The 24,135-nt window shown below is 37.6% G+C and overlaps 2 protein-coding genes across 2 annotated transcripts in view; both read left to right on the top strand.

Annotated features, from left to right (window-relative positions):
* Positions 1-1,755: 1,755 nt before the first annotated feature.
* Positions 1,756-24,135, top strand: part of LOC131790295 (roundabout homolog 1-like) — a 39,289-nt gene continuing 16,909 nt past the window's right edge. The window contains exons 1-5 of the mRNA XM_066159256.1: positions 1,756-1,909; positions 6,854-7,014; positions 7,469-7,801; positions 9,719-10,039; positions 10,425-10,721. Coding sequence (XP_066015353.1) covers positions 1,908-1,909; positions 6,854-7,014; positions 7,469-7,801; positions 9,719-10,039; positions 10,425-10,721 — 1,114 coding nt within the window. The 5' untranslated portion in view covers positions 1,756-1,907. The remainder of the gene's footprint in view (positions 1,910-6,853; positions 7,015-7,468; positions 7,802-9,718; positions 10,040-10,424; positions 10,722-24,135) is intronic.
* Positions 10,850-17,034, top strand: LOC131770131 (tyrosine kinase receptor Cad96Ca-like). Its single transcript, XM_066159242.1, has 10 exons — positions 10,850-10,984; positions 11,984-12,443; positions 12,740-12,847; positions 13,160-13,332; positions 13,688-13,810; positions 14,574-14,644; positions 15,315-15,355; positions 15,767-15,866; positions 16,248-16,347; positions 16,730-17,034. Exons 1-10 carry the CDS (start codon positions 10,856-10,858, stop codon positions 16,772-16,774), a joined length of 1,350 nt encoding a protein of 449 aa, XP_066015339.1. The 5' UTR covers positions 10,850-10,855; the 3' UTR covers positions 16,775-17,034.

Here is a 24,135-nt window from a genome sequence, read left to right as displayed (position 1 = left end):
ACAAAGTACAACAATAACTATTTTCAACTATCCCGGATGTAAGTGACTACGTCACAAGCCACGTGTTTCCGATACAATTATCACTTATTTCTACCAGTTTACGCCCCAACACAAAACCTGTTAATTGACGGTGAAGTGTTGAGGGAGTAACTCTTCCTAACTCTCCCTTTTTTAAACTTTACTTTATTGATGACAACTTCTAAGAGGATTATCTGCGTTACAATCAATTTCGCAAGACCAGACAACAGTCTTTATAGGTGACGGCAATCATCCCAAGTGTCAGAGAATTTTCAGTAAATGTCCATCGACCTACGACAGCCAATCGTGTTGGGCTGCTTGTAACTTTTCATGCATACTAAGTAACTTCCTTCAATTTATTTATCATTTACAGAAACGACTTTACTCCTTAATTTTCTTACTGATATACCTCAGTTCCAGAATAACGAACACGATCTAGCGACATCAGAATATGACTTTCTATGAGAACAGCAGAGAAAATTACCTAAATTAAAGGTTGTTACATAACAATAACGCAAACAGAAAATTGGAGATGAAGGGGCGTACCTGAGGTGTCGCCTTTCCCATAAATTAAAATAACAACTAAATAGAAATTCAGTTCAGAAGGTGTAAAGAAAGTTATGTTTACAAACTCGGCCACCAATAACCGAGTCGCTGAATACAAGCTCCTAAGAGGAGTCAGTTAACATATATAAAGAAATGTAGAAACCAGGCCTTCTCCAATCGTAAATTCTATATAAAAAACCTTGCAGAATTAACCCAACACAAAAGAACCATTTACGAAAATATTTCCAGAAAATCTAGGCACAAAAAACGAACTTGGCGAAAACAATTTTGCGATCTGTTATACGATTAATTCACAATAAGAGAAAATACGAGTTAAGCTTAAAACAGCTGACAATAGGTGTTCAATAAAGTTAAAGAGTATTTTCTCTTTATAAATGTTATTAGTGAAGGGTTTTTTGTAAGTCCTCCGGGTGAGGCGATTCTACCCTAAATAAATATCTACTGTATTTAAATTCCCATCACTTGAAGACACAAATTTTAAAAGGACACCTCTTTAACTTTTGTCAGTTTTATCGTTGAACTAAAGTAATGCTCCACCATCTGCACCCACATTGAGTGTATTCAGATGATCAGATGACAAACGAATTATGGCCATCCTCGTTGTTATGGGCATTCACGAAAATCCCTTATCACTGAGTAAAAATTCTCTGTTTTTTTTTCCTAGTTAATTATCTGTTTCCTCTTGGCTTTAGGAAATGCATGAGGTATTGACTTAAAATTAACCAAACAAATGCTCAATTTCTGAATATTAGAGGACTTGTCTATCTTAAAGGCAATACAAGGAGGAACCGGTAGGGTTTGAACTCAATGGCCTATAAAAAAGTCTGTTTTTTGTTTTATATATATATATATATATATATATATATATATATATATTTATATATCGAATAAAATATTAGAGGAAATTCAGCTGGTCTCAGTTGTTTACGATTATCTTAAGCGCAAAGAGCTTTTTCCCGCACAAATTCATCTTCAGCGTCTACGCACCACTTATTGCCTGTTTTTTTCTTTTTTTCTCGAGTCTACCGGATACTGTTTCACAAATTGGATAATAATAGCTTTCTACGATTTGTCCAGAAACAGGAATTGCGAATATGCTATTTGATCTTATCCAACTTTTAGCTTAGCAGGAACTTTTCGCTCCAATCTTCCTGCTGAGTCGTATTCAGCAAATGAAAAATGTCGTTTCGTATGACAGGTTATTTTTGACTACGTAAAGTGCGCATAACTTTCAATCTGACCTGGTGTTGTACGACAGCCTATGATTAATTGCACTATCATCCTTTAAGTGGTGTATAAACAAGACTCACAGCAAAACCATAATGTAAGTTTATGCATTTTTTCTAACAATTTCTCTTTCAAATGATGATTTCTTTTGCATTTTTCTGCAAAGTAAAATGACGTTTTGAATAAAGAAAAGGAAATAAATAGGTACTGTAAACAGCAATGACAAGAGTTATATGCCAAAAAGCTATTCTTAAAAACGATTTTCGGAACAATTTATCGTTAAACAAAATTGTTTGATACAGTACGTTTTATTATTATCACACAGCACGAAGTAGAGTACAAATAACGCGTGAATAGAGTACAAATATCCTGCAATATTTTAACGAGCAAGTAAGGCGAGTAAAAATACGGCACAAATCGTAAAAATACTCAGCGATACTACACACCAAAACATCCAATCAGTGAGATATATTTATCAGGTATGATTTATATGTGATGTGTAATCGCCCCAATTGTTTTGAGATAACTGATGAAATCGTAGCTTGTATACTCTTTGGTGGAAAGTATCAGTGGCCATTTTTGTCTTCAACATAATATCAAGACGTCTTGAATTTTTGCTAACGTTTATTCTTAACTGTTTCCTTAATCTGCAGTGATCAGAGTTTTATACAGAGCTAACTTTAATTTGAGGCAATCTTCGTATTTTGTACCTTTATTGGGCGCTCATGGAAACCATTTGTATGAAATAATAAGTTGATGCAAAACGCGTTCATTTAAATTTCCTCCATTGAAAGACAGAAAGATCGATCTGATTATTTGTTATGTCAGAGAGAGTCTACCAGCTGTGTGAATTTGAGCTGAAATATGAAGTACGTGTTCTGTTCTCCCCAGCTAATCATTAAGCTACATTGATCGCTTGCATTGGGATGATTTTTTCAGTCTAGTGACTAATAATTAACATCACATGTAAAGAATAGGATCTTTTTCACAAACATTTGTCGCGAGTCGGAAAAAATGGACAAATTGGGCCTTACGTTATGACATCTTTTTTAACTCGTGAATTGCGCGCATGCGCAAGAGCGAGTTATAGATACGATGTGGGGAATGCCATTCGCTCGCTCGCTCGCTCGATTGGTCGATTCCTGTAAACTTTTTTTAGATTTTAGGCTTTTGAGTGCATTTGATAGTTTTTGGCGAGCAATAAACAGACGAAATGGCGACCTTTGTTGCTAAGAATAGTGGTGGGGTGAAAAAGAAGCCAATGATAATCTTAAAAGAGTTTTTTTTTGTTTTAGTTTCAACAAGCGGCGCCAGCGACTGGCAGGCATGCAAGGATTCACACTGAAATAACAGAACAACCTTCGTTTTTCATAAAATTGTAATTTACAATCCTTGAACTTGAAAACAATCCGAGGATTCATTGAAAATATCACTTACTGCGAAGCGCTCGGAGTTTACAGATGTTCAAAAGCTTTTTATGTTATGGCGTGAGATTGAGGACAAAATTGATCATTACGTTTCGTCGCGTGTGTTATTCCTGTGTGAAGCAACAAAAGATGCCGGCGACTGACGAAATAACAAGTTAACACGAAAATCAGATAACACCTAAACAAACAATTTTAGCTACCGATTTTCAGTGAATTTTTAAAGAACAATTTTCTTTTAAGTTTCAAGACAATTTGGAGATTCAACATACATACAACGTACTAAAATGCGAAAGTTACTCACCACAAAATTGATAAATAGGCCTGAAATGAAATTCTATCTTGTTATTGATTATACGTTGCCTAGCACGTGACTTAAATCTTCCCAGGCGAAGGTCCAAAATGACGGTGGCAGGCTTGGCTTAGTTATATCACTCAAAACTCGTTCCCGTTTATCTCATTTGATAAAGAGGGAATCGTTAATGTTTTCATTAAGACAGTATTGCCTTGATTTTCTAATATTTACAACGAAAGACAGTAAATTTCACTTTTCACCCACATTTACTTCCAACCTTTTCTTTTCAATTCACGAGTTTGCTCACAGAGCACTTTGATTTAGTACTGACTACAGGAGGAGTCTGTCATGTTCACTCACGAATTTCAAAATGCCATTTTTAGTCGCCATCATTCACATATCGAAAAGGAAAAAAATAAAATGGAAAATGAGATAAGCTAGTGGCCTATTTATAAGAAACAAATTGGCTTTTCTTGCTATCGATGAACTATTTGGAAAATGTACAAAAATGATTCTTCCAACTCTCATTGTCATCTCGTTAATAAAGTCGCCAAACGGAAGCACGCATATTATAGATAAAAACTAGACTGGTCAACTTTTTGCTTATGGCAAAAACATGTATACAGCCGTCGCAATTTCAGACGACACGACTCCTCCAATGAGGAAAACTCTAAGTTACTTCTACCTCGGTTTTGAAAGGCAATACTGCTCAATATTCAGATCTTTTAATCTCAATGAATGGAAAGTGGATCCTTAAGTTTCAATGCTGGCGGGTATTCTCACGTTTGAATCTCCATTAAAACATTTCCTCTTACATTTCTCAACGAGGCAAATCGTGTATCATTATTGTAATCATTTTTGTCATATTTCTTTCGTGCACGTAGAGCTCATTGAATTAAACAACTTCAATACTTGTTTGTCCGTTAATAAATAAACATGCGGTCAATCTGCCACAAACTCCTCCACGATGCATAAATTTCGTTAATCGTGACTTTTGCCTCGTATCGCGATATAATCAATCCAACGTAAATATGAAATGTTAAAGCTACTCGCATAATTTTGATTTTCTGTTAGCCTGTTTGGACTTCACATTTGGCGATTTCGTTCTTAAGCTTTAGATGTGTAGATAAAAGCCATAAAAGAAACAAAATTACATACAAAGAAAGTTGAAACACCCGTTCAGGAAAACGCTCGGTTGGCAAGTCCAGCAATAAATAATAATCACAGTCATAAGCAAACTCGGAGAGCTGCCACTTGTATTGAAATGCTGCTTAGAAACGAAGCGATTATACTTAATCGAGCTAAAACGAAGACAATGTTTTAACTTTACCTAATTTGCATATTCTTGGTGATATTACTACCACGAAAGTTTAACTTTACACTGTGTTATCGTCAAGTGAATCGTTTTCGTCCTCTAAAGTTAGTTTGAAAATGCATATCGACTGTTGGTTGCATTTTGACGACAATCGCACCCATTCAGTTTTCATTCAATTTTCCAAAAACGATGAGTTCATAGGTACGTGTCCATTTTCAGGACCAGTTTTGCGGCCGGATATCTCTCCGTTAACAGGCGCATTTTTGCCAGTGAAGTTAGATTTTCCATGAACCGAATAACCTAACCTAGATGTCTCTTCCTTCAGATGTAGTCCTTCTGGGGCAGAGAAAATAAAACCGAATGACCGAATTCACCTATCTTAAACATATGCTACATATCAGCTATATATTTTGTCATTAAACAAAAGCGGTTAATATGATGCCAAGTAGAACAGTGAATAAGAAATAAGAAAAATTATCAATAACAAGAACGACACCGATAATGATAATGACAAAAATATAAATTATTGTGATAACAATAGTAATATTGTTATCTGAATCGAAAGGAAGCCAACATGGATGTCGCTGTAAAATGTTACGAAGGATTCAAGAGAAAATGGAATTTCCGGCGTTTGAGTGGATACGAATCGAATTAGTCGGAAATGAAATATTTCTGCGGCACGGGAGTAGTGGGGATTGGGGCTGTTGAAGTGCAGCATGGGTAGAATGGAGTGCTATAAAAAGGATGTTTATCACGTGGGAAAGCATTCTAGGCCGACACCTCGTCTTGCTCACGTTATTTTTTTGTATATAATTGATTTACTAGTGACAGTTCGAGTTTCGCAGGGGCTTCTTAGCTTGTTTGCGTTTACTAAAATTATTTAGAGCTTTCGTGCTTTGTTTAAATACATGTTTGGTAAACAAGGGCAGAGATCTTCCAGCCGTGTAGCCTTCGTAGGATGGGCTTTTCAGTGCATGAGCCATGGATCCTATCCCGATTTCCTGCCGAGTTTTTTGTTTTACCTATTGGGGTTTTTTCCGGCAGGTTTTTTCTGGCCTCTGTTCTGACAGTATTCTGTGTAAACTGACGCTCAGCTTTGTTCTTGTTTTTCCACCACATGTTTGAATGTAATAGAAGTTGTTGTACAACTTATTTTTATATGTGCGGTGCTCGGCCTATTGGGGTAATAAATAAATAATAAACCTAATGTTTTTAATAAACCTAATAAACCTAATGGTTTTTCTAATTCATGTTGTACTGCGTAGTGGAACTGAAATGTACTGTTCAGATCTGTAAATGTTAAACTACAAGAAATGTCAATTTTTTCAAATTGATCCTGGTGTGATTGTTCATTATTTGCGTTCATTATAAGAGTACATGGTTTCCTTTGGTAGGCTGCCTTACTTATTCAAGCTCAAAAGTAGTTTCACCCTGACATGGAGAGTCGACTTGCCTGATGCATCGATACAAAGTCCACGCCAAACAATCCCTTTTTTTATGATAAGCACTGTAGAAGTAAACTTCGCTATCATCGCAGGAACTCATTATAACACGAAAAATTCCTTCTTTTTTAAAGTACGTTGCACTTCGTCGTCAACGCAAAAGTAAGATCTCAAAATTTTTTGTAAATTTACGAGCAACTTTGCTGCGATTCACTTTAGATTTTGTTTGTCACTGTTGGTGATTTCGAAAAAGTAGCGAAACAAAAGATTTCATTTAGTTACTAAGTTAAGAAGCGAAATCAAAACCACATGTATTCGGTAAAATTATTTCTATGAATCATGTATTTTGTAAAAGAAAGCAAAGACATCCTGTACCTTATAGCGGAAGTTTTGTGCAAAATCGCCAAATTTGTAACTCACATTTCCATTTTCCTCTGTGTAACTGCCTGAGTTTGTAAATTTAGATACAATACGTTAATGATAACCTAGTTCGACTTATTGCCTAAGTTTACTACGTTTCTCTAGAAAATAACTTATTTAATTTGAATAAACAATCCATTTGTAGGCCACTTCAAACATCCAAACAAAAAATTTGTCAACGTGTCATGGTGATGGATAATTTTTGGCTTCGAGAAGCGTCAATGCGTTTAGTACTATTTACTCTTACCTGCGCTTTATGGAATCTTCCATTCGTCAAAGGTGAAACATGCAATCCAAATCTCAACAGTAAGTAGTGTTAACTTCTTCTAAATGTCCTGGTCAAAGAGCATGTTTATGCGAATGTCTTTCTTGTATGCACAATAAATGAATGTGTGTGTACAGAAAGTTTAAAATGGCTACCAAACAAACAGCTCCCAGTCAGAGGATCTAGAGGATGCAGGCATCTTCATCAAAATATTTAACATGTGTAGATAAGAAAGGACGAAGATAAATTCTTGACTAATCCAGCGTTTAAATAGACAACGTTTCGGCCTTCGGTCCTCTTCAGTTGGAACATAAAAGGTAAAAATTAATATTAAAAAGCTGCATTAAAACTCTTGATCGGTCAAGAGTTTGTGAACTACACTTACTAGATTTATAAGATGGATTTATCGAAAATCTTTCTCATTGTCTGATGGGCGATAAAGAGATTGTATATTAAATTTATTATTATTATTATTATTCAATCTCTCCAACCCAGTCAGACCCGTTGTGTACATCTTTTCAAGTCCAGAAAATAGCAGATTACCCATTGGTGCCTCCATTACCCTGACTTGTACAGCGGAGCCAAGAACAGAAGATAAAGGATATCTGGATAGATGGGTCAATTATATCGAGTGGTACGATCCACAGGATAATGAAGTTGGAGCTAAATGCAAGCAGACTTCAAACAAACGGGCATACAAATTTAAATTAACCTGTCCATTAGTGCTTAAAAATCTGACAGTTGACAAAATTGGCCGCTACACCTGCCAAGCTGGCAATGGTTACATAAAACACTGCACAAGGAAATCATTCGAAATATTGATTCAAGGTAAGAAACCAGGCTTATCATACCTTCATTAAACAATTTTTACACTCGCGCTTGTTGGATATGCGATGATAGATGACCAACGAGGCTCATAGGGCCGAGTTGGCTATCATCTCGTATTCAACAAGCGCGAGTGGAATAATGATTGAATCAAAAACGCGCCAGGACATATATACATAAATCCTCCCAACTTTATTTTGCAAGAACAAACGGAATGTTACAATGTACAAATACGCTTCCGGTGTAACTCGTCTTCATGTGTGCACATGGTATAATGACCCATAACCTATAATGGCTAAGTCATGAAAACTTTTGAATTGCATTATCCAATGATCCAGTTTTTGATAATACGAAGATGAATGCCGAAAATGTTTCATTCAGGAATAAGGAGCCTCAAATAATCAGCTTCTAAGAAACTCCTGGAACGTATGGAAAGGAAAGTCCAATAAATAATTCATTGCAAAAGGAAAATTCCGCTGTGGTCATTAGGCATTAATAGATTGTGCTCGGCAACTTTTGAGCAACGTTTAGCGTTTTCAGCTACTTTTTGTACTGCGAGCAACCTGGAGCAACTTTTGCCTTCCTTGAGGCTTCAGTCATGATAAGATACAACAATGCAAAGAGGCTGTAAACTTTAAAGTTTACAACCTCTTTGCATTGTTGTATCTTATCATGATAAGATAAGATAAACGCTGTAAACTGGATCACTGTCCAAAGTGTATAGTCAGTACCATGATGTCTATAGCAAACATTGTGATGTTTACTCATTAGAAAAGTCATTTAAAAATACTTTCTATTATTAGTTACGTTGAGCTTAAAGATTATATTGATCACAACAAATTATGTTAAATTACAAATGAAACGTCATGTTTTGAGTAGTAATCTTGAACAAAATGACTTTCAAAAGTAAGCAACTTTTTTAAATTTGGGTGGCAACTTTTGAGCAACTTTAGAGCAAACTTTTGGGTGTATTGTCAAACAACTTTTGTTGGATTTACTAGTACAATCTATTCGCACCCAGTGGCCATTGGCTAACAAGACTCGAAATGCACCGCTTAAAGAACGCAATTCTTTACGCAGATAACGATTAAATTTGAATCGGGAGCAATTCAATTGACCTGTCTTGATGCATATCGCATTACTTTGTACAGTTGAACCTGTATTAAGCGGCCATTCACTGGGAATGGTGGTGTGACCAATTAATGCAGGTTCCACGTAAAAGGAGTATTATTAAAAAAATATAAAAACAAAATCGAAACATACACAACGCCACTAACGCCACTATTATAATTGGCCACTTTATGTACAGAATCTCGCTCAAATTTACTTCGATTTTGGGAGAGAAACATGGATAAAAAAGTATTTGAAGGATTATTCTTGTTTTTATTAGGGTGGTTGGGCTATAAATGGCCGTTCAAAACAGATGGAAGGCAATACAAAAGGCCGTTGGGACTTAGTAAAGTTCGACTGCGACCGCTAAGTAGAGGCAACTGCTTAATAGAGGTGCAAATTACAGTGATTAAGGGGAGACAAATTGGGACTTTGGTAGCTGACAAACACTAATGCAACTGACTGCTCAATACAGGGGTGATCGCTGAATACGGTGCTGGCAATGCTGAAGAAAAAAAAACCCAACATATTCTTCGGAAGATGAGAAAAGAATTATTTTGTGAAACAAAAATAAACGAATGAAAATTATTAGAGTGAATAAAAGAAGAGGTTCACACTCCGGCCAGGGGGGGTTGGCCTGAAATCCTTCTTAGTACCTGCATATGCCGTTCATCTTGTTGTGCGGCACAAAGTGTGATAGTGAAAATATCTTCTCATTCTGCCGTCATTTGCTTATTGAATAAGCTTCATACCAGATTATCTCAGTAATAATTGGGGATATCTATTGCAATTAGTACTTTTTCCCTACAGGTCCTGCGCCAGAGTTAGTAGGAGTTCCTCGGAACCAAAGCACTGATATAGGGGCCAATGTAACTTTCAACTGCACTGCCACAGGTCTTCCTGGGACAAGCATCTCATGGATAAAAGACAATGACTCATTTGCCTTACAGTCCAACCCAAGGGCGATATTCATCAATAATCCACATTCATCAACAATCCAAAAAACCATGCAAAGCCAGTTGTTTATTACAGGAGTGAAGAAAGAAGATTTTGGCAAATATCAATGTGAAGCAAAAAACAGTGGTGGTAGAAATTTGTCGTTGCCAGCTTTCTTATCCTCGAAAGTTTCAGGTTAGACATGAATATGCATTCGTGTTTGTCTTCCTTATCATTTCAAAGTTGAAAGCCCACGAAGTCTTCCACTTGTATGTCAACTCAGCCTCCCAACTGAAGTTCCCCCAACACCAAGTAAGCGAGATAGGCTCGGTTTTTGGATGATTACTTCTTGATGTACATTTCCGTAGATTGTAAAAAAAAAAACTCTTAGAGTGTCATTAGAGTATCAAGAGCTAGAAAATAAACAGTGTTTCTGTTAAATGTTTATACAAAGTTTGAAAGTTATTATTTCACTTTGACCCGGTCCCTGTACCTTCTCAGTCCTCTTATCATCAGACTCCCCAGTAGGTTCAATCCTCTTCAAACCGGGTCTTGAAATTCTTCCTTTGTCAATTTTCAGATGCCCAGAAACCTGAGATCGTTGAAAGTCCAAAGAACCAAAGTGTCCTGATCGGTTCCAATGCTACCTTAAGCTGCACTGCTAGGGGTCTCCCGAGGCCAACAATCCACTGGATAAAGGACAATGCTTCATATCCTTTACAGCCTAACCCCAGAGCACATGTAATTCCAGACGGGCGAACCAATCGCAGCCAGCTTTTTATAACGAGAGTAGAGATGGAAGACTATGGAAAATATCAATGCATTGCAAATAATAGCATTGGAAGAAGCCAATCAGGAGTGGCTGTCTTGAAAAAAGGTACGATTTTTTTTTCAATGGAAGGGGAAAAAATAGGGTAAGAGGGATCCTTCTTGACTACGTGTGCTGTTGATAAGAGCAACCTGTTTGTTACTACATTTTTTTATCATTCATCCACAGCAACTCCCACCTCCATGAACGGAAAGCCAAAAAATTCAGCATCAAAGACAACTATAGTCGCTGTATCATGCACTTTGGCAGCTGCAGTTATTTGTGCAGTCACTGGGTTTGTGTGGATTTGGTGTAAAAATCGTGATAAAGAGGTAAATAAAATGTTACGTGACATCCCCACACAGGGTAATGATCTCTGTCCGTCATGCGACTTTGCTTGTGCTGACTTCCAGAGGAATGCTGAGATTGACCAGCCAAGAATCATGCATTTTCCTCGGGGGGTAAGATGCAGAGTCGAGAAAAACTTCCCAAATTTATCATAACTATTATTATTGTTTTTGTTATTATTACGAACTCTTTTCCCTTTAATGATTATTTTCGTCAGTTTGGCCTTATTTAGCCAATGAATAAAGGGGGTAAGTTTCTACAGAAACTGTGGTGCTGCGTCGGTAGGAGAGTATAGCAGGTAATTTAGTGTTAACAACTGAGTTGAAAACGTGAATTGGCCACCGTAAAGGGTAAAAAAAAAACGTTTTGAGCGTCAGAGCCATTGGAGGAATTGTGGGTTGTGTGTGGATTTACATGCAGAAAGTGGAGCTACGCGATTGGTGAGAATATGGTGACGAGAAAACAGGAATAAATTAATTGAATGAAAAGCACTCGTTGATTCCTTGGGGATTAAGAGTGCCGATTTGGAAGATAAATTTTTGTGATAGTGTTTTGCGGCTTTCCGAACTGCCTACACACAAGGAAAGGCCGCAAACTGCCATATGCTGTTTAGAATGATTAGGGAGATTAAGGTGTCTAGCGACTGGTTTGGATGCGTCCTTGTCATTTCTTTCCACGTCGCGAGGGTGTTCTCGGAATCGGTCACCTGTTTCGCCAATGCATAACCTATTTCAATAAGTGCAGGTTATGCAGTAAATAACATTGGCGGAGGTACACGCAAAGTGATCAGTGATCTTAATGGATCTCTTGGGTCCCGATATTTTCTCTACGTTATGAATGAAAGGACAAGTGTCAGAGAACACCTTCGCGACGTGGAAAGAAATGAAAAGGACGCATCCAAAGCAGTCGCTGATGATGATAAAAGCTAAACACGCTTCTTGGATAAATATCACAATTGCCTATTCTCTTCAATTATATGACAGGGAAGAAAACGAACAAGAAAGTTGTATTTGATAAAAGACAAACATTTAAAAGATGGGATACAGGACCTTGAAAACAATCGGTCGCCCAATACCCAAACCATCGAGACCCCCGTGGAAAGGCTCCCGTTAGTGGGAGATGGAGTAGGGGACAGACTGCCTCCAGACGGAAGCGAGCAGGATAATTTGGTGCTAGGTATAAAGGAAAGAGGCCAAGAGAGATTAGAGTCGGGTGAGGGGATAGCTGATGCTGACATTTTCACACCTGACAAACACCTGAGTGTCGACGAACAGCGGGATTGTGGAGAGATATCTGAAGAGACCGAGGAAGGATCCGAAAACTTGGAAAATCTTGAAGTGTTCGATGAAATACTCGGAGAAGGCGAATTTGGAATCGTCTACAAAGGTCGATATAGTGGGAAAGATGGAAACATAACGGATGTAGCTGTGAAGAAGTTAAAAGGTAGGTACACGAATCGAAATGTCTACTTTTTATTTCCTAAGTACAGTGGTATATCTCTAAACTGATTTTTCTTTTTCGAAGCCAAGCACCATCTTAATTTTTCACCATTTTTCTTGTGGTGAAAAACAGCCATAAAGTCTGCTATTGTCTCCTCTGAACGCTTTCTACAGCCTTAACCAAGCCAGTTTTTTTTCCATTCATAATTTTGTTACCATAGCTAAATACGATGAGCGAACTACGTAAAATGAAGCAATTTAAGAAATTCCCTTTTTTTTTTTTTCTCTATTTCATTATAGACCCTAGTGCCATTGCCAAAGAAACCCTGCTTAATGAGATAAGGACCTTAAAGCAAGCTGGGAAACATCCCAATATTGTCACTTTGATTGGGACAAGGATAGAGAGAGGTAAGTCAGTTTTCAACGATGCAACGTCTTAGAAATATGCATGTTTACTGGGTGATTGACAGTAACAAGGTAACGTTTCAGCAGTGTGTAAGATCAGTTAGAACAGTGCAGGTACTGACCCTATGATTAAAGAAAGATAAGAACATTTTTCAGGTTTAACTTCGCGGAAGTTCATATGGAATTTTTCCTGTTTTTTTGGCCACCAACTAAACTTGAATTACCAACGAATCATCTTTTGATCAACTCAAGGTGACAATAATGTCTAATTTCTTTCTCTTGTCAACTCTTATGTGTTTGCTTTACTCTCACAAGGAAACGTTCTTGTGGTCACTGAAGTGATTCATGGTGGCAGTCTGGAAAATCTTTTGAGGGCGCCAGGGGAAAGGAACAATTATCATAACGTCTGCTGTAAGCTGAATGACCGGCAACTGGTCATAATTGCATTTCAGATCGCCACCGGAATGCAACACTTAGAGGAGAGAAAGGTAAGACTCGCTAGCAGCGTGTAGAAATAAATGTAATGTTAAATTTGTCAACCTTCCATTAGAGATGGCTGCTCTCAAGAGATTACAAACAGTTTATAATCTCTTGCTGCACTAAATATAACGCGGGCAGTTCGAAGTTGTGAAGTGGCTTAAGGACACATTCAGGATCTTTTGCATTTTTTTATAGGCCACCTAATCATTCGTGAGCCTTTGTTAAGCCTGTGTTTATAACGCAGGCAATCTCAGCTTGTAAATTGGCTTCAGGACACAATGAGGATCTTTCACACTTTCGTATAGGCCACTCAATCATTGAGCGTCTCTTAGCAAAAAAATTATACATTGTCTTCTCTTACAGTTTGTCCATCGCGACCTAGCAGCGAGGAATATTTTAGTTGATGCCAACTTGGTGGCTAAAGTTGGAGACTTTGGATTAGCCAGGGACATATCCGCTGCTGGTATATACACCATAACCTCTAGCGTAAGTACACTGTGCAATCAAAGTCAACGACTAAACAGACAAATTAAACAAGCTGAAATGCATCTAAATTGATGCTCTTCCTCGGTGCAATCGAGTAGAATAAATTAATTTCTTCTAACGATATAATTGCGATGAAACTCTCAATGAGCTGTGTATTACGTGACACATTTACTTAATTAATCATAACAATTACAGTTTCGTTAAAAGTTATTGATGCACTAGGCGCTTTATATTTGACAATTTTTTCCGTAGATTTGTAATCGGACAGTTGGCTGTAATTGGACACCTGTAATCGGACAGTTAAAGCAGCCAATCCTACTTTACCCACTCAGTCAAATCCACCAAACACAGAACTGATCACAGAACAATAGCAACAACCATTTTACCCAACCAAACAGGGGAGTTTCGTGACAAACAAATCGGACTCCCGCTTGGTGGCCGTCTGATTTTTTAATCACTCGTATGATAACAGACCGAATTGGATTCACCTCGGTCTTATTACCATTATTAATTATGGGTTACTTTCTAAACTTATGATAATGTTAATAACAATAATAATAACAGTCACAGTAACTATTACTCCGGATTTTACTGGAAATTAATAATAATTACCAACTATCACATATCTTAAAGTCGAAAGAGAACTCGCTTTCTATTAATGAATGCATCCTTCCGTTTCATAAGTCATCCGCTTCCCAGTTTCAGAGGGCATTGCCTGCACTACAAACAGTAGCTTGCTCACATGAATCCATCTTTTCAACAGGGCAAGGTTCCGTGGAGATGGTCGTCGTTAGAATCTCTACGAGATCTCCATTTTACATCCATGAGTGATGTGTAAGTTTCGTTTTGGATTTAATACTGTCAGATTTGTGTCCCTTGAGATTGAGTCGGAAGTACTGCCTAGCGGAAAGGATTTCCGAAAAAAAAACTTCTGTCGTGCACTCTAGTATATCCCGTGGAGCATTATTATGGTTATATATGGGCTTCATTTTACGTTGTTTGTTCGACTGCATGGTGTATCTATACCTATTTGCATTTATGGACATACCATGACAACTTAGTATGACTTAAGTAATTCCTTCCTTCAAATCGAGCATCATATACTTATTTTACCTGATTGAAATTGATACCAGAGGCAAGGTCCACATAAGAGGAAAGACTCAACGAAGTTTTGAGTGAAGTACATTCCATGAAAAACTAAAAGAATACAACGAGACTCAATCTTTAATCAATTCAGCGCTAATCGTTCGAATTCCCTATTCATTAAAGTTATTAACCCTTTCACTCCCAAGATCTCATTGTTAATTCTCCTTACTGTCCGCCATAAAATTCTTTAGATTTTATTCGGAGAATTTGGTATGGGTTTAACAAATAATCTCCTTCTTGGTATATATTTTTATTCTCATCACTTATCTGGTTGATATCGTATGGATATTGTAAGGAGAAATTCTGTCTTGGTCACTCATGGGAGTTAAAGTGTTAAAGCCTTGATGTATATTTGCAGGTGGTCATTTGGTATCGTTTTATGGGAAATCACCACTTATGGTAAGTGTGACGTTTTACTATGTGCGACTTCAACGATATCCTGAGAACTACAAGTCATATTCTCGTCATATTCTCGTCAATCCGTAAAGCAACCCAAAGTTAGCAAGGCTCTTCTGTAAAACTAACTGTATAGACACAAGTATCTTCATGTTGACAACGATTATTGCCAGTCAGACGAAACTGAACAAGATGAGAAGGCCACTTCCAGCTATAGGTTGTGCTCGTGTCAAACATTTTATACGTGTTATATCTTATTTGTCATAGTGCTGCACTTAATTTTATCTATCTAAATCATAGAGTCTTAGCAAGTCTCTATTCTATTCACAAAGCTATTGCTGAAGTACTTATTGTCTTAGATGATATTCTTAAAAAACTGAAATGGTTAAATCATATCTTCTTTCCGCCAAACAGGTGAGTTGCCATACCCTAACATCACATCACCAATTGCCTTAGTAAATCGACTTGCCTCAGGATACCGGATGTCTCGTCCCGACCGATGTTCGGAAGAACTGTAAGCTCTAAAGTCTTGAATAATGCTAGTAAAATTAAATTGAATCATAATTGAATATGAAGACGGCTTCAAATAATGGACGTTTACTTTCCGGATTCTCTTAAAAATAATCGAAAAACGTTTTTTAGCGCAAGACCGCTGACACCCACTTTTTCTCGTTGAAAATCAAAACGATGCATTGAATCAGTCGTGATGATTTAAGAACAATTTGTACATCAAATCAAATTTCACATTCGGCCAATAAGTGACCTTTCCAATGATCATTGTCATGAGTTCAAAATCCCCTCTTTGCACCCCTTTCAACGCTAGGTATGGCCAATTCAGATGTTGAGAGTATCAGTTGCAAGACAATGTTAGCTAATACTGTATTGAATTTTTTAGATATGAACTCATGAGTTCTTGTTGGAAAGAAAATCCTTTGATGAGACCAGCCTTTTCGCAGATCGCTCAACAGCTGAAGAATTTTTTGCGAGAAGTGAAGGTAATTAATGGTTGTATTTAGAAGCTTTCCATTTCTTCCCTTCCTTTCGCTTTTCTCAAAATTATATCTGCCCTCTTCTTCCTCCTTCCATTTATTCATCTTTGCTTCCCTTCACCCTGCCATGGATCCCTCTGTCACTTTGTCAGTCCTTCTGATAAACCTTTTATCTCCAACTGCAGCTATCGACCCATCCATTCGTACACATAGTCATCCATTCACTTGCTTTTCCGTCTATCTATATGATCTTAGCTTCCATTCGTTCCTTCTTTTGTTTGTTCCTAGATTCATTCTTTTCTTAGATTTAATTCATAAACGGTACGGCCGTTTTTTCTTTCCTTATTCATATTTTTTGTGACTTATTTATTCTAATGATTTATTTCAGAGGACATATACAAATATCACAGAGGTCAACGATGGAGAAGCTTGATGACTCCCTGATGCTGAAGCAAACACCTCATTTTATTTGATTAACAATAGGAAAATAACCACAAGATCTCAAATAAGCGCATAGGCTCAAAAGTTTAGAATCAATTTTTTTCTTGGTGGAGGAAAGTTTTCTCGCAAATTCTCCAAATTTGTTGTTGATTTTTTTCTCTCTGTGCGATCAAATACACCATGAATGACATAAGTTTAATTTAGTGAAACTGAAACCATCAACTTTTCTCTAGGGTGGTTTAATAAGATGCGTTTTGATCTTTTTATCATTGTAAAACAACCTCTTCTTTAAATAAAGCCATCGCCGAAAGCTACCGAAGCGCTTTACCGGGTCTTAAATATCTTAAGAAGAGACCACCAATTCGGGCCAAGATTTAATGGTAGAGGTTGATGGTTCCCGAAGTACTCTCAGAAGTCTTTAAGTCAAAAACTGTTATTTGAACCTTACCTCTAGTGATTGGCGATAAAACTACCACAAAAGATTACAATCAAGAGTTCACAAGAGAGCTAACTAAGGGTGGCCTTCGCAAGCAATGTTAAGACAAATAAAAAAACATAAAAAAACACCCACCAAGATAAGAAGAAAATTGTCCCACAATTTTCATGGTTTCGAACCTGGTTAGTTAACGAGTGACAGCCAGACAAGAATATAACGTAGATGTGAAATACCAACGAACACAATAACTAATCTGGACAGATGAGCACAACAGCCGATTCTATTTTGGCCTCTTCTACTGCCTGGCAGCTGCCAAGCACTGATTGGTGGAAACTCATCCCGTTTTAGTTGTCATCTTTACACTGGACAACATCTGATCATATCATCGCCAGCTACGGCTGGATCGCCTACATCGAGGCATTTTCGCTCCTTTTACTGTACCTTTTCTTCAACAACTTAAACATCTCACACGTCTGTGGCGTCTGCCGATCGTCTGCATAGTAACCAAGTTCTTTCCACCCGTGGCTCCATTCTGTCCTTCTCTTGGTGTTTTTCTGAAGTGTCTTTAATCATTTTCGGATTCTTCTCGTCCAGATCATATCTCTGTTTTCGTTTCCTCAGTCGGCGAAACAAAATAACAGAGGGCGTAAAGTAAAGTTTGTTTACAAACGCGGCTAATAATAATCGAAGAGCTGAATACAAGTTTCTAAGAGGAGTCAGTTAAGATATATAACGAAATGTAGAAACTCGGCCTTCTCCAATCGTAAATTCCACATAAAAGAAACCTAACAGAGTTAACCCAATACAAAAGAACCATTAACGTAAAAAAAAAAAAAAAAAAAAGAATCTGGCAAAAACAAATTTGCGAAGTGATGTACGAATAATTTACAGTAAGAGAAGATACGGGTTAATCTAAGCTTAAACAGCTAACAATAAGTGTTCAATAAAGTTAAAAATCATTTTCTCTTAAAGTGCCCATGACACGATATTTATTTTGCATTTTCTGGTTAATATCTGTATTTAGAATTAGAAATAATCGACCTTAGCTCCCAGCGAGTTCTCCTTGACTATTTTTTTGTGCATTGAAAGTACGATTTGGCGGCCAAAAAGTGTCTCCATCAAGCGCGCGGCCGAAACGATCATGTTACATAGCTGTGATGTAGAAAACCGTGAGGACACGTCGGAAACTACGGAGGAGAAAGGACGAATCTAAAACAGCTGATAAAAAGTGTTCCATAAAGTTAAAGTTATTTTCTCTTAGTAAATGTTATTAGTAAACGGTTTTTGTAAGTTCTCCGAGTAGGGCGATTCTAACTTAAATAAATATTTATTGTATTAAAATTCCCAACACCTGAATACACAATTTTTAAAGGGACACTACTTTTACTTTTGTCAATTTTATCGTTGAACTGAAGTAATGTTTCGCCATCTACACTCATATTGGATGTATTCAGATAATCAGATGACGACTGAATTATGCCGTCCCTATCACTGAGAAAAAGTTCTGTTTCTTTTTTTTCCGAGTTAATTATATGTTTCTCTTGGCTTTAAAAAATGCAAGAGGTATTAACTTCAAACCAAACAAAGGCTCAATATCTGAATGTTAGAGGAGTTTTCTATCTTAAAGGCGATAGTGGGACGAACCGGTGGGGTTTGAACTCGATGGCACAAAAAAAATCTGTTTTTTATTATATATATATAGATATATAGACTCTACCCCCACATTCATTTATATATATATCCATCTATCAGTCAAGACCTCCTAAACAAAGCACTAGACTTCGCCTCCGACCATGACAACATCACCACCGACGAAAGAAATATTATAATCCACGCAAAAAACTCCATCTTAATCCACAAGCATCTACACTGGCAAAAGAAAGTCAGCACAACATTCGACGTAACAATGGGAAGCTACGACGGCGCAGAAACATGTGAACTCGTGGGAAGCTTTCTACTCTCCCAACTCCAAGACCTTAATGCAAACGTAGGACTTTACCGAGACGACGTACTTGCCATCACTAACGCCGCACCTAGAGAAACAGAGAGCATCAAGAAAGAAATATGTCGCATCTTCAATAATAACGGTCTACGCATCACCATAGAGGCTAACAAACAAATAATCAACTTCCTAGACGTCACATTTAACCTTAAACGAAGCACTTATCAGCCATTCACAAAGCCGAATACTTCACTATAATACGTTCACCGCGAGAGCAACCACCCACCAATCACCATAACGAATATTCCCGCCGGTATCAACAAACGTTTGTCGTCCCTATCATCTGACAAAGCATCCTTTGACCAAGCCGCCCCTCCATACCAGAAAGCACTCGACGAAAGTGGATACCACTACACACTACAGTACGAACCAGCCAAAACATGCAAACGAAAAAACTGACAACGCAATAACATCCTCTGGTACAACCCTCCTCTCAGCAAGAACACCAGCACCAACATCGGACACAAATTCTTCGCCCTAGTAGACAAACACTTTCCCAAAAATCACATGCTCAGAAAAATCTTCAACCGAAACACAATCAAGATCAGTTACAGCTGCATGAACAACACGAAACAAATAATCGACAACCATAACAAACGCATCCTAACCGCGTCTATACAGGCTGATGATACCGCCGCCGCCACTACCATTAATAACAAGATATGAGACTGCCGACAAAAGAACGCATGTCCACTCGACGGAAACTGCCTACAACCATCAGTAATTTACCAAGCCACTGTCACGCGCAAAGAAAACAACACGACAGAAACATACATGGGACTCACAGAGAACGACTTCAAAACAAGATACAGAAACCACATCGCATCATTCCGCCACGCTAAACACAAAAACTCCACTGAACTCAGCAAGCACATCTAGACCCTCAAAGACAACAACATCGAGCACTTTATTTCCTGGCGCATTCTCTCATCACACTCGCCGTACAACAGCTCAAGTAAAAGATGTAATCTCTGCCTAAAAGAAAAATTCTTAATCATCTGCCGACCCGAACTATCAACACTGAACAAACGTAATTAACTTGTGTCTTCCTGCCGCCACAGAAACAAAGCCCTCCTACGCAACAACTAACTGTATATATAAGCCATGGAAAAGATCTATTCTCATTAAATCCCCTGATGAGTGGGCAACCACGAAACAGGTCTGTAGGTATGAACTGGTAGTTTATTTGTCTTTTTCCTCCCACAATATATACATCGCTCTACTCCTATGTATTGAGCACTGTCTTACGCAAGTCAAATTACTCTTTATATATATATATATATATATATATATATATAATTAAATTTTAGAAGAAATACAGCTGGTCCTATTTGTTTACGATAATCTTACGTAAATTACACGACCCACCATCGGAGTTCAGTGATGTTGTAACCACCGAAAGATCAATTTAATCGCCGCCACGATGGGCTTTACGTTTCAAGTTGTTTGGGTTGAAATGTATCCCAAAGCCACACAGCCCACAATAGGCAAAAAGTTTTATTTGTGAACATAAATCGATGCAATACTTTCTGCTGTAAGAAAGCCTGGTGTGTCACATTGTTTGGGTTGAAATGTATCCCAAAGCCATACAGCCCACAATAGGCAATGGGTCTCACCTATACTGTCATCATCGACAGATTCATTTAATCGCTGCCACAACGGGCTTTACGTTTCAAGTTGTTTGAGTTGAAATGTATCCCAAAGCTGCACAGCCCACAATAGGCAATAAGTTTTATTTGTGAACATAAATCGATGCAATACTTTCTGCTGTAAGAAAGCCTGGAAAAGATTTGTATTTCGAAGCGGCCAGTAACTTGAACGCGGCGACAACTATTGTATGAAATCGGCTTGCAATGGAGGTATTAACACTGCTTGTCGTTCGGAACTTCGAAAGCAGCTACCGAAACGTTTTCATCCGTCTACCATGTAAAAACTTCGAAAGCTGTGATAACTTAAACATGCAAACTTTAAAATATACATATTGATTTCACTAACCTAGGAAGACACTCCCACAAAACGGCGCAGAGAAATCGACTGCGAAGAATGCAGGGTCAAAAACACCTGCAATAGCAAAGTGTATACGTCATTTAAGTTGCACTTCCCAAGGGATCACGTCGACGCCAATGTACAACATAGCAAGCGTCCTATGGGATACTATTTCTTACATTGAAGAACGACCGAATTTTAAACTGGGCTTTCCCCAGTAAAAACTGGACTGGTCATTCGTGGAAAAACAAACATGTTTACCGCCGTCTCCATTTCAGACGACACCACTCCTGTAATGAGAAAAATTCTTAACGACTTCTACCTCGGTTTGGAAAGGCAATATTGGTCATTAGTCAGATCTCTCAATGAATGGACAATGGAATCCTTAAGTTTCAATGCTGGCGGGTATTCTCACATTTGACACCCATGAAAAACATTTTTTCTTACATTTATCAGATAGGCAAATCGTATATTCATGATTATTATAATAGTTTTTCATATTTCTTTAGTGCACGTAGAACTCATTGAATTAAACAATATACTTATTCGTCTATCAATGAATAAACATGCGGTTAATCTTCCACGAAGTCCTTCCATGATGCATAAATTTTGTTAATCGAGACTTTGTATATTATTCATTTTTTGTCTTATTATTCAATCTCTCCAACAAATGCCAGCAGCTTATAAAAATAAGTACTCACAAAACGTAAATTTAGCTGTCCATTAGTGCTTAAAAATCTGACGGTTAACAAATTTCGGTGCTACGGCCTGTCAAGCGGGCAGTGGTTAACCCAAGATACTGCACAAGGAAATCATTTGAAATAGTGATTCAAGATAAAACCAATTAAGATAAAATAAATTCTCTTTCTGTCAATTTGCAGATTCCCAAAAACCTGAGATCGTTGAGTCTCCAAAGAACCAAAGTGTCTTGATCGGTTCCAATGTGACCTTAAGCCGCACAGCTAGGGGTCTCCCGAGGCCAACAATCCGCTTGATAAAGGAAAATGCTTCGTATCCTTTACAGTCTAACCCTAGAGCACGTTTCATTCAAGACCACCGAACCATTCGTAGCCAGGTTTTCATAAATGGAGTGAAGATAGAAGATTATGCCAGAGATCAGTGTCTTGCAAACAACAGCGTTGGAAGAAGCAAATCAGGGGTAGCTGTCTTATAAAAAGGTTAGATATTTCTGGAATAAAAGGGAAAAAATAAAGATCTTGAAGACGGTAACAGCAAGGAATTGACTTTTGGATCAAAATCGCGAAGGTCTGGATTCAAAATGAGTTTACATCCTTTACACTTCTTTCCTATTTTTCTGCTTCTTTTTCTTGTTTTTTCATCCTTTATCAATTGATAATTCTAAATTGCTACACTTATCATTGTCATCATCATTATGATGAAAAAAATCACAATTTCCTCGATTGTGATTGGATTAAAAAACTTCTAGTTTCCACTAATTCACCTAGCAAGTTGTTTTCGGAAAATTTGTTATCGGACAGTTCAATAAGCCAATCATATTCAGAATTTTATTTTAAATCAGCCAATCACATTTAAAATTGTAGTTTAAATCAACCAATCACAATCTTGTCAGTCTTTAAATGCAAATTTCCCTCTCCTTCATAACTTTGCTATTCTTCCTTTCTCGGAAATTGTAATTTTTGATTAATTGGTAATAAGACTCAGTCCTATTACCATTACTTATGATTGTTATTATTGTTGTTGTTATCATTATTAGTACTGTTGTTTTCTCCTGCTTGAAATCTAAGACTACAGGCTTCAGAAAATTGTAAATATTTTTTTATAATTTATCCACAGCAACTCCTATTCCCCCACACCACAAGAACGGAAAGCCAGAAAATTCAGCCTCTTAGACTACTATAATTGCTGTATCATTCACTTTGGTAGCTGCAGTTATGTGTGTATTCACTGGGTTTGTGTGGAATCGGCGTAAAAATCGTGTCTAAGAGGTAAATAATACGTTACGTAACATCCATATGAAGGGTGATGATCTCCTCTGACCGCAGTAGAAGGGAAAGAGTTGGTAATAACGATAATAATAATAATAATAATAATAATAACTATAATAAGCCTTAAAATTTAGGAAGTTTTTCTCGACTCTGAATCTTACTCTCTTATCGAGTAAATGATACATTACATAATATCCCTATGGACGGTGATGATCTCCTCTGACCACAATGGAAGGGAAAAGAGTTGGTAATAATGATAATAATGATAATAACTACAATAAGCCTTAAAATTTAGGAAGTTATTCTCGACTCTGCATCTTACTCTCTCATCGTCACCATGACAAGAAGGAAGAATACAGGAGTGAGAGCAGCAGCCACCACGTATCTTACTCCTCTCATTTGTGGGGAGGATCCTGGTCAGAATTATCCTGAAGAGACTCAGGAAAAGCAGAGAGGAAGTTCCGTATTAAAAAGCCATTGTGCATGGTTTTAGGTCCGGTAACGTAACAACGGACAAGATCTTCAATTTTCGGAAATTACTGTGGATAGGGAAACGCTGTGGAAGATCTTGGAAATGTCTGGGTTTCCAGATAAACTTGTGAACATAATTAAATTTTTCCACGAAGGAATGTTGGAAAAGTGTCAATCGGTGATGAGCCGCTCGCTGCATTTACTGTTAATCATAGGGTTAGACAAGGATGTGTCGATTCTTCATCTATATGACTAAATTTCATTCCTTGTGACTACAGGAAACGATCAGCATTAACCTATAATAGGGGCGTACACCAGGACTGGGACGGATGGATGACTCTTTAACTTGCCCGTCTACTATCTTTAACCAGGACAAGAGAATATTGTAGTAGAGAGCTCTTATTATGCAGACACTTCCGCCCGAGTCGCAACTGATACATATGTTATTGTCGACAGATTTTCCTTTTCTACAGACCTGTTCGGGCTCTGTG

This window comes from Pocillopora verrucosa, chromosome 1 (assembly GCF_036669915.1).
Source record: "Pocillopora verrucosa isolate sample1 chromosome 1, ASM3666991v2, whole genome shotgun sequence".
Classification (NCBI taxonomy): Eukaryota; Metazoa; Cnidaria; class Anthozoa; order Scleractinia; family Pocilloporidae; genus Pocillopora; species Pocillopora verrucosa.
This window is presented reverse-complemented; position numbering and strand designations above follow the sequence as displayed.

Bases quoted from the DNA above. Each gene is read 5' to 3' on its own strand.
- LOC131770131 (XM_066159242.1), top strand. From the start codon at position 10,856: ATGAACGGAAAGCCAAAAAATTCAGCATCAAAGACAACTATAGTCGCT. The intron at 15,356-15,766 runs GTAAGTGTGACG...TCCGCCAAACAG, and splicing joins ATGGGAAATCACCACTTATG to GTGAGTTGCCATACCCTAAC. The intron at 15,867-16,247 runs GTAAGCTCTAAA...TGAATTTTTTAG, and splicing joins GACCGATGTTCGGAAGAACT to ATATGAACTCATGAGTTCTT.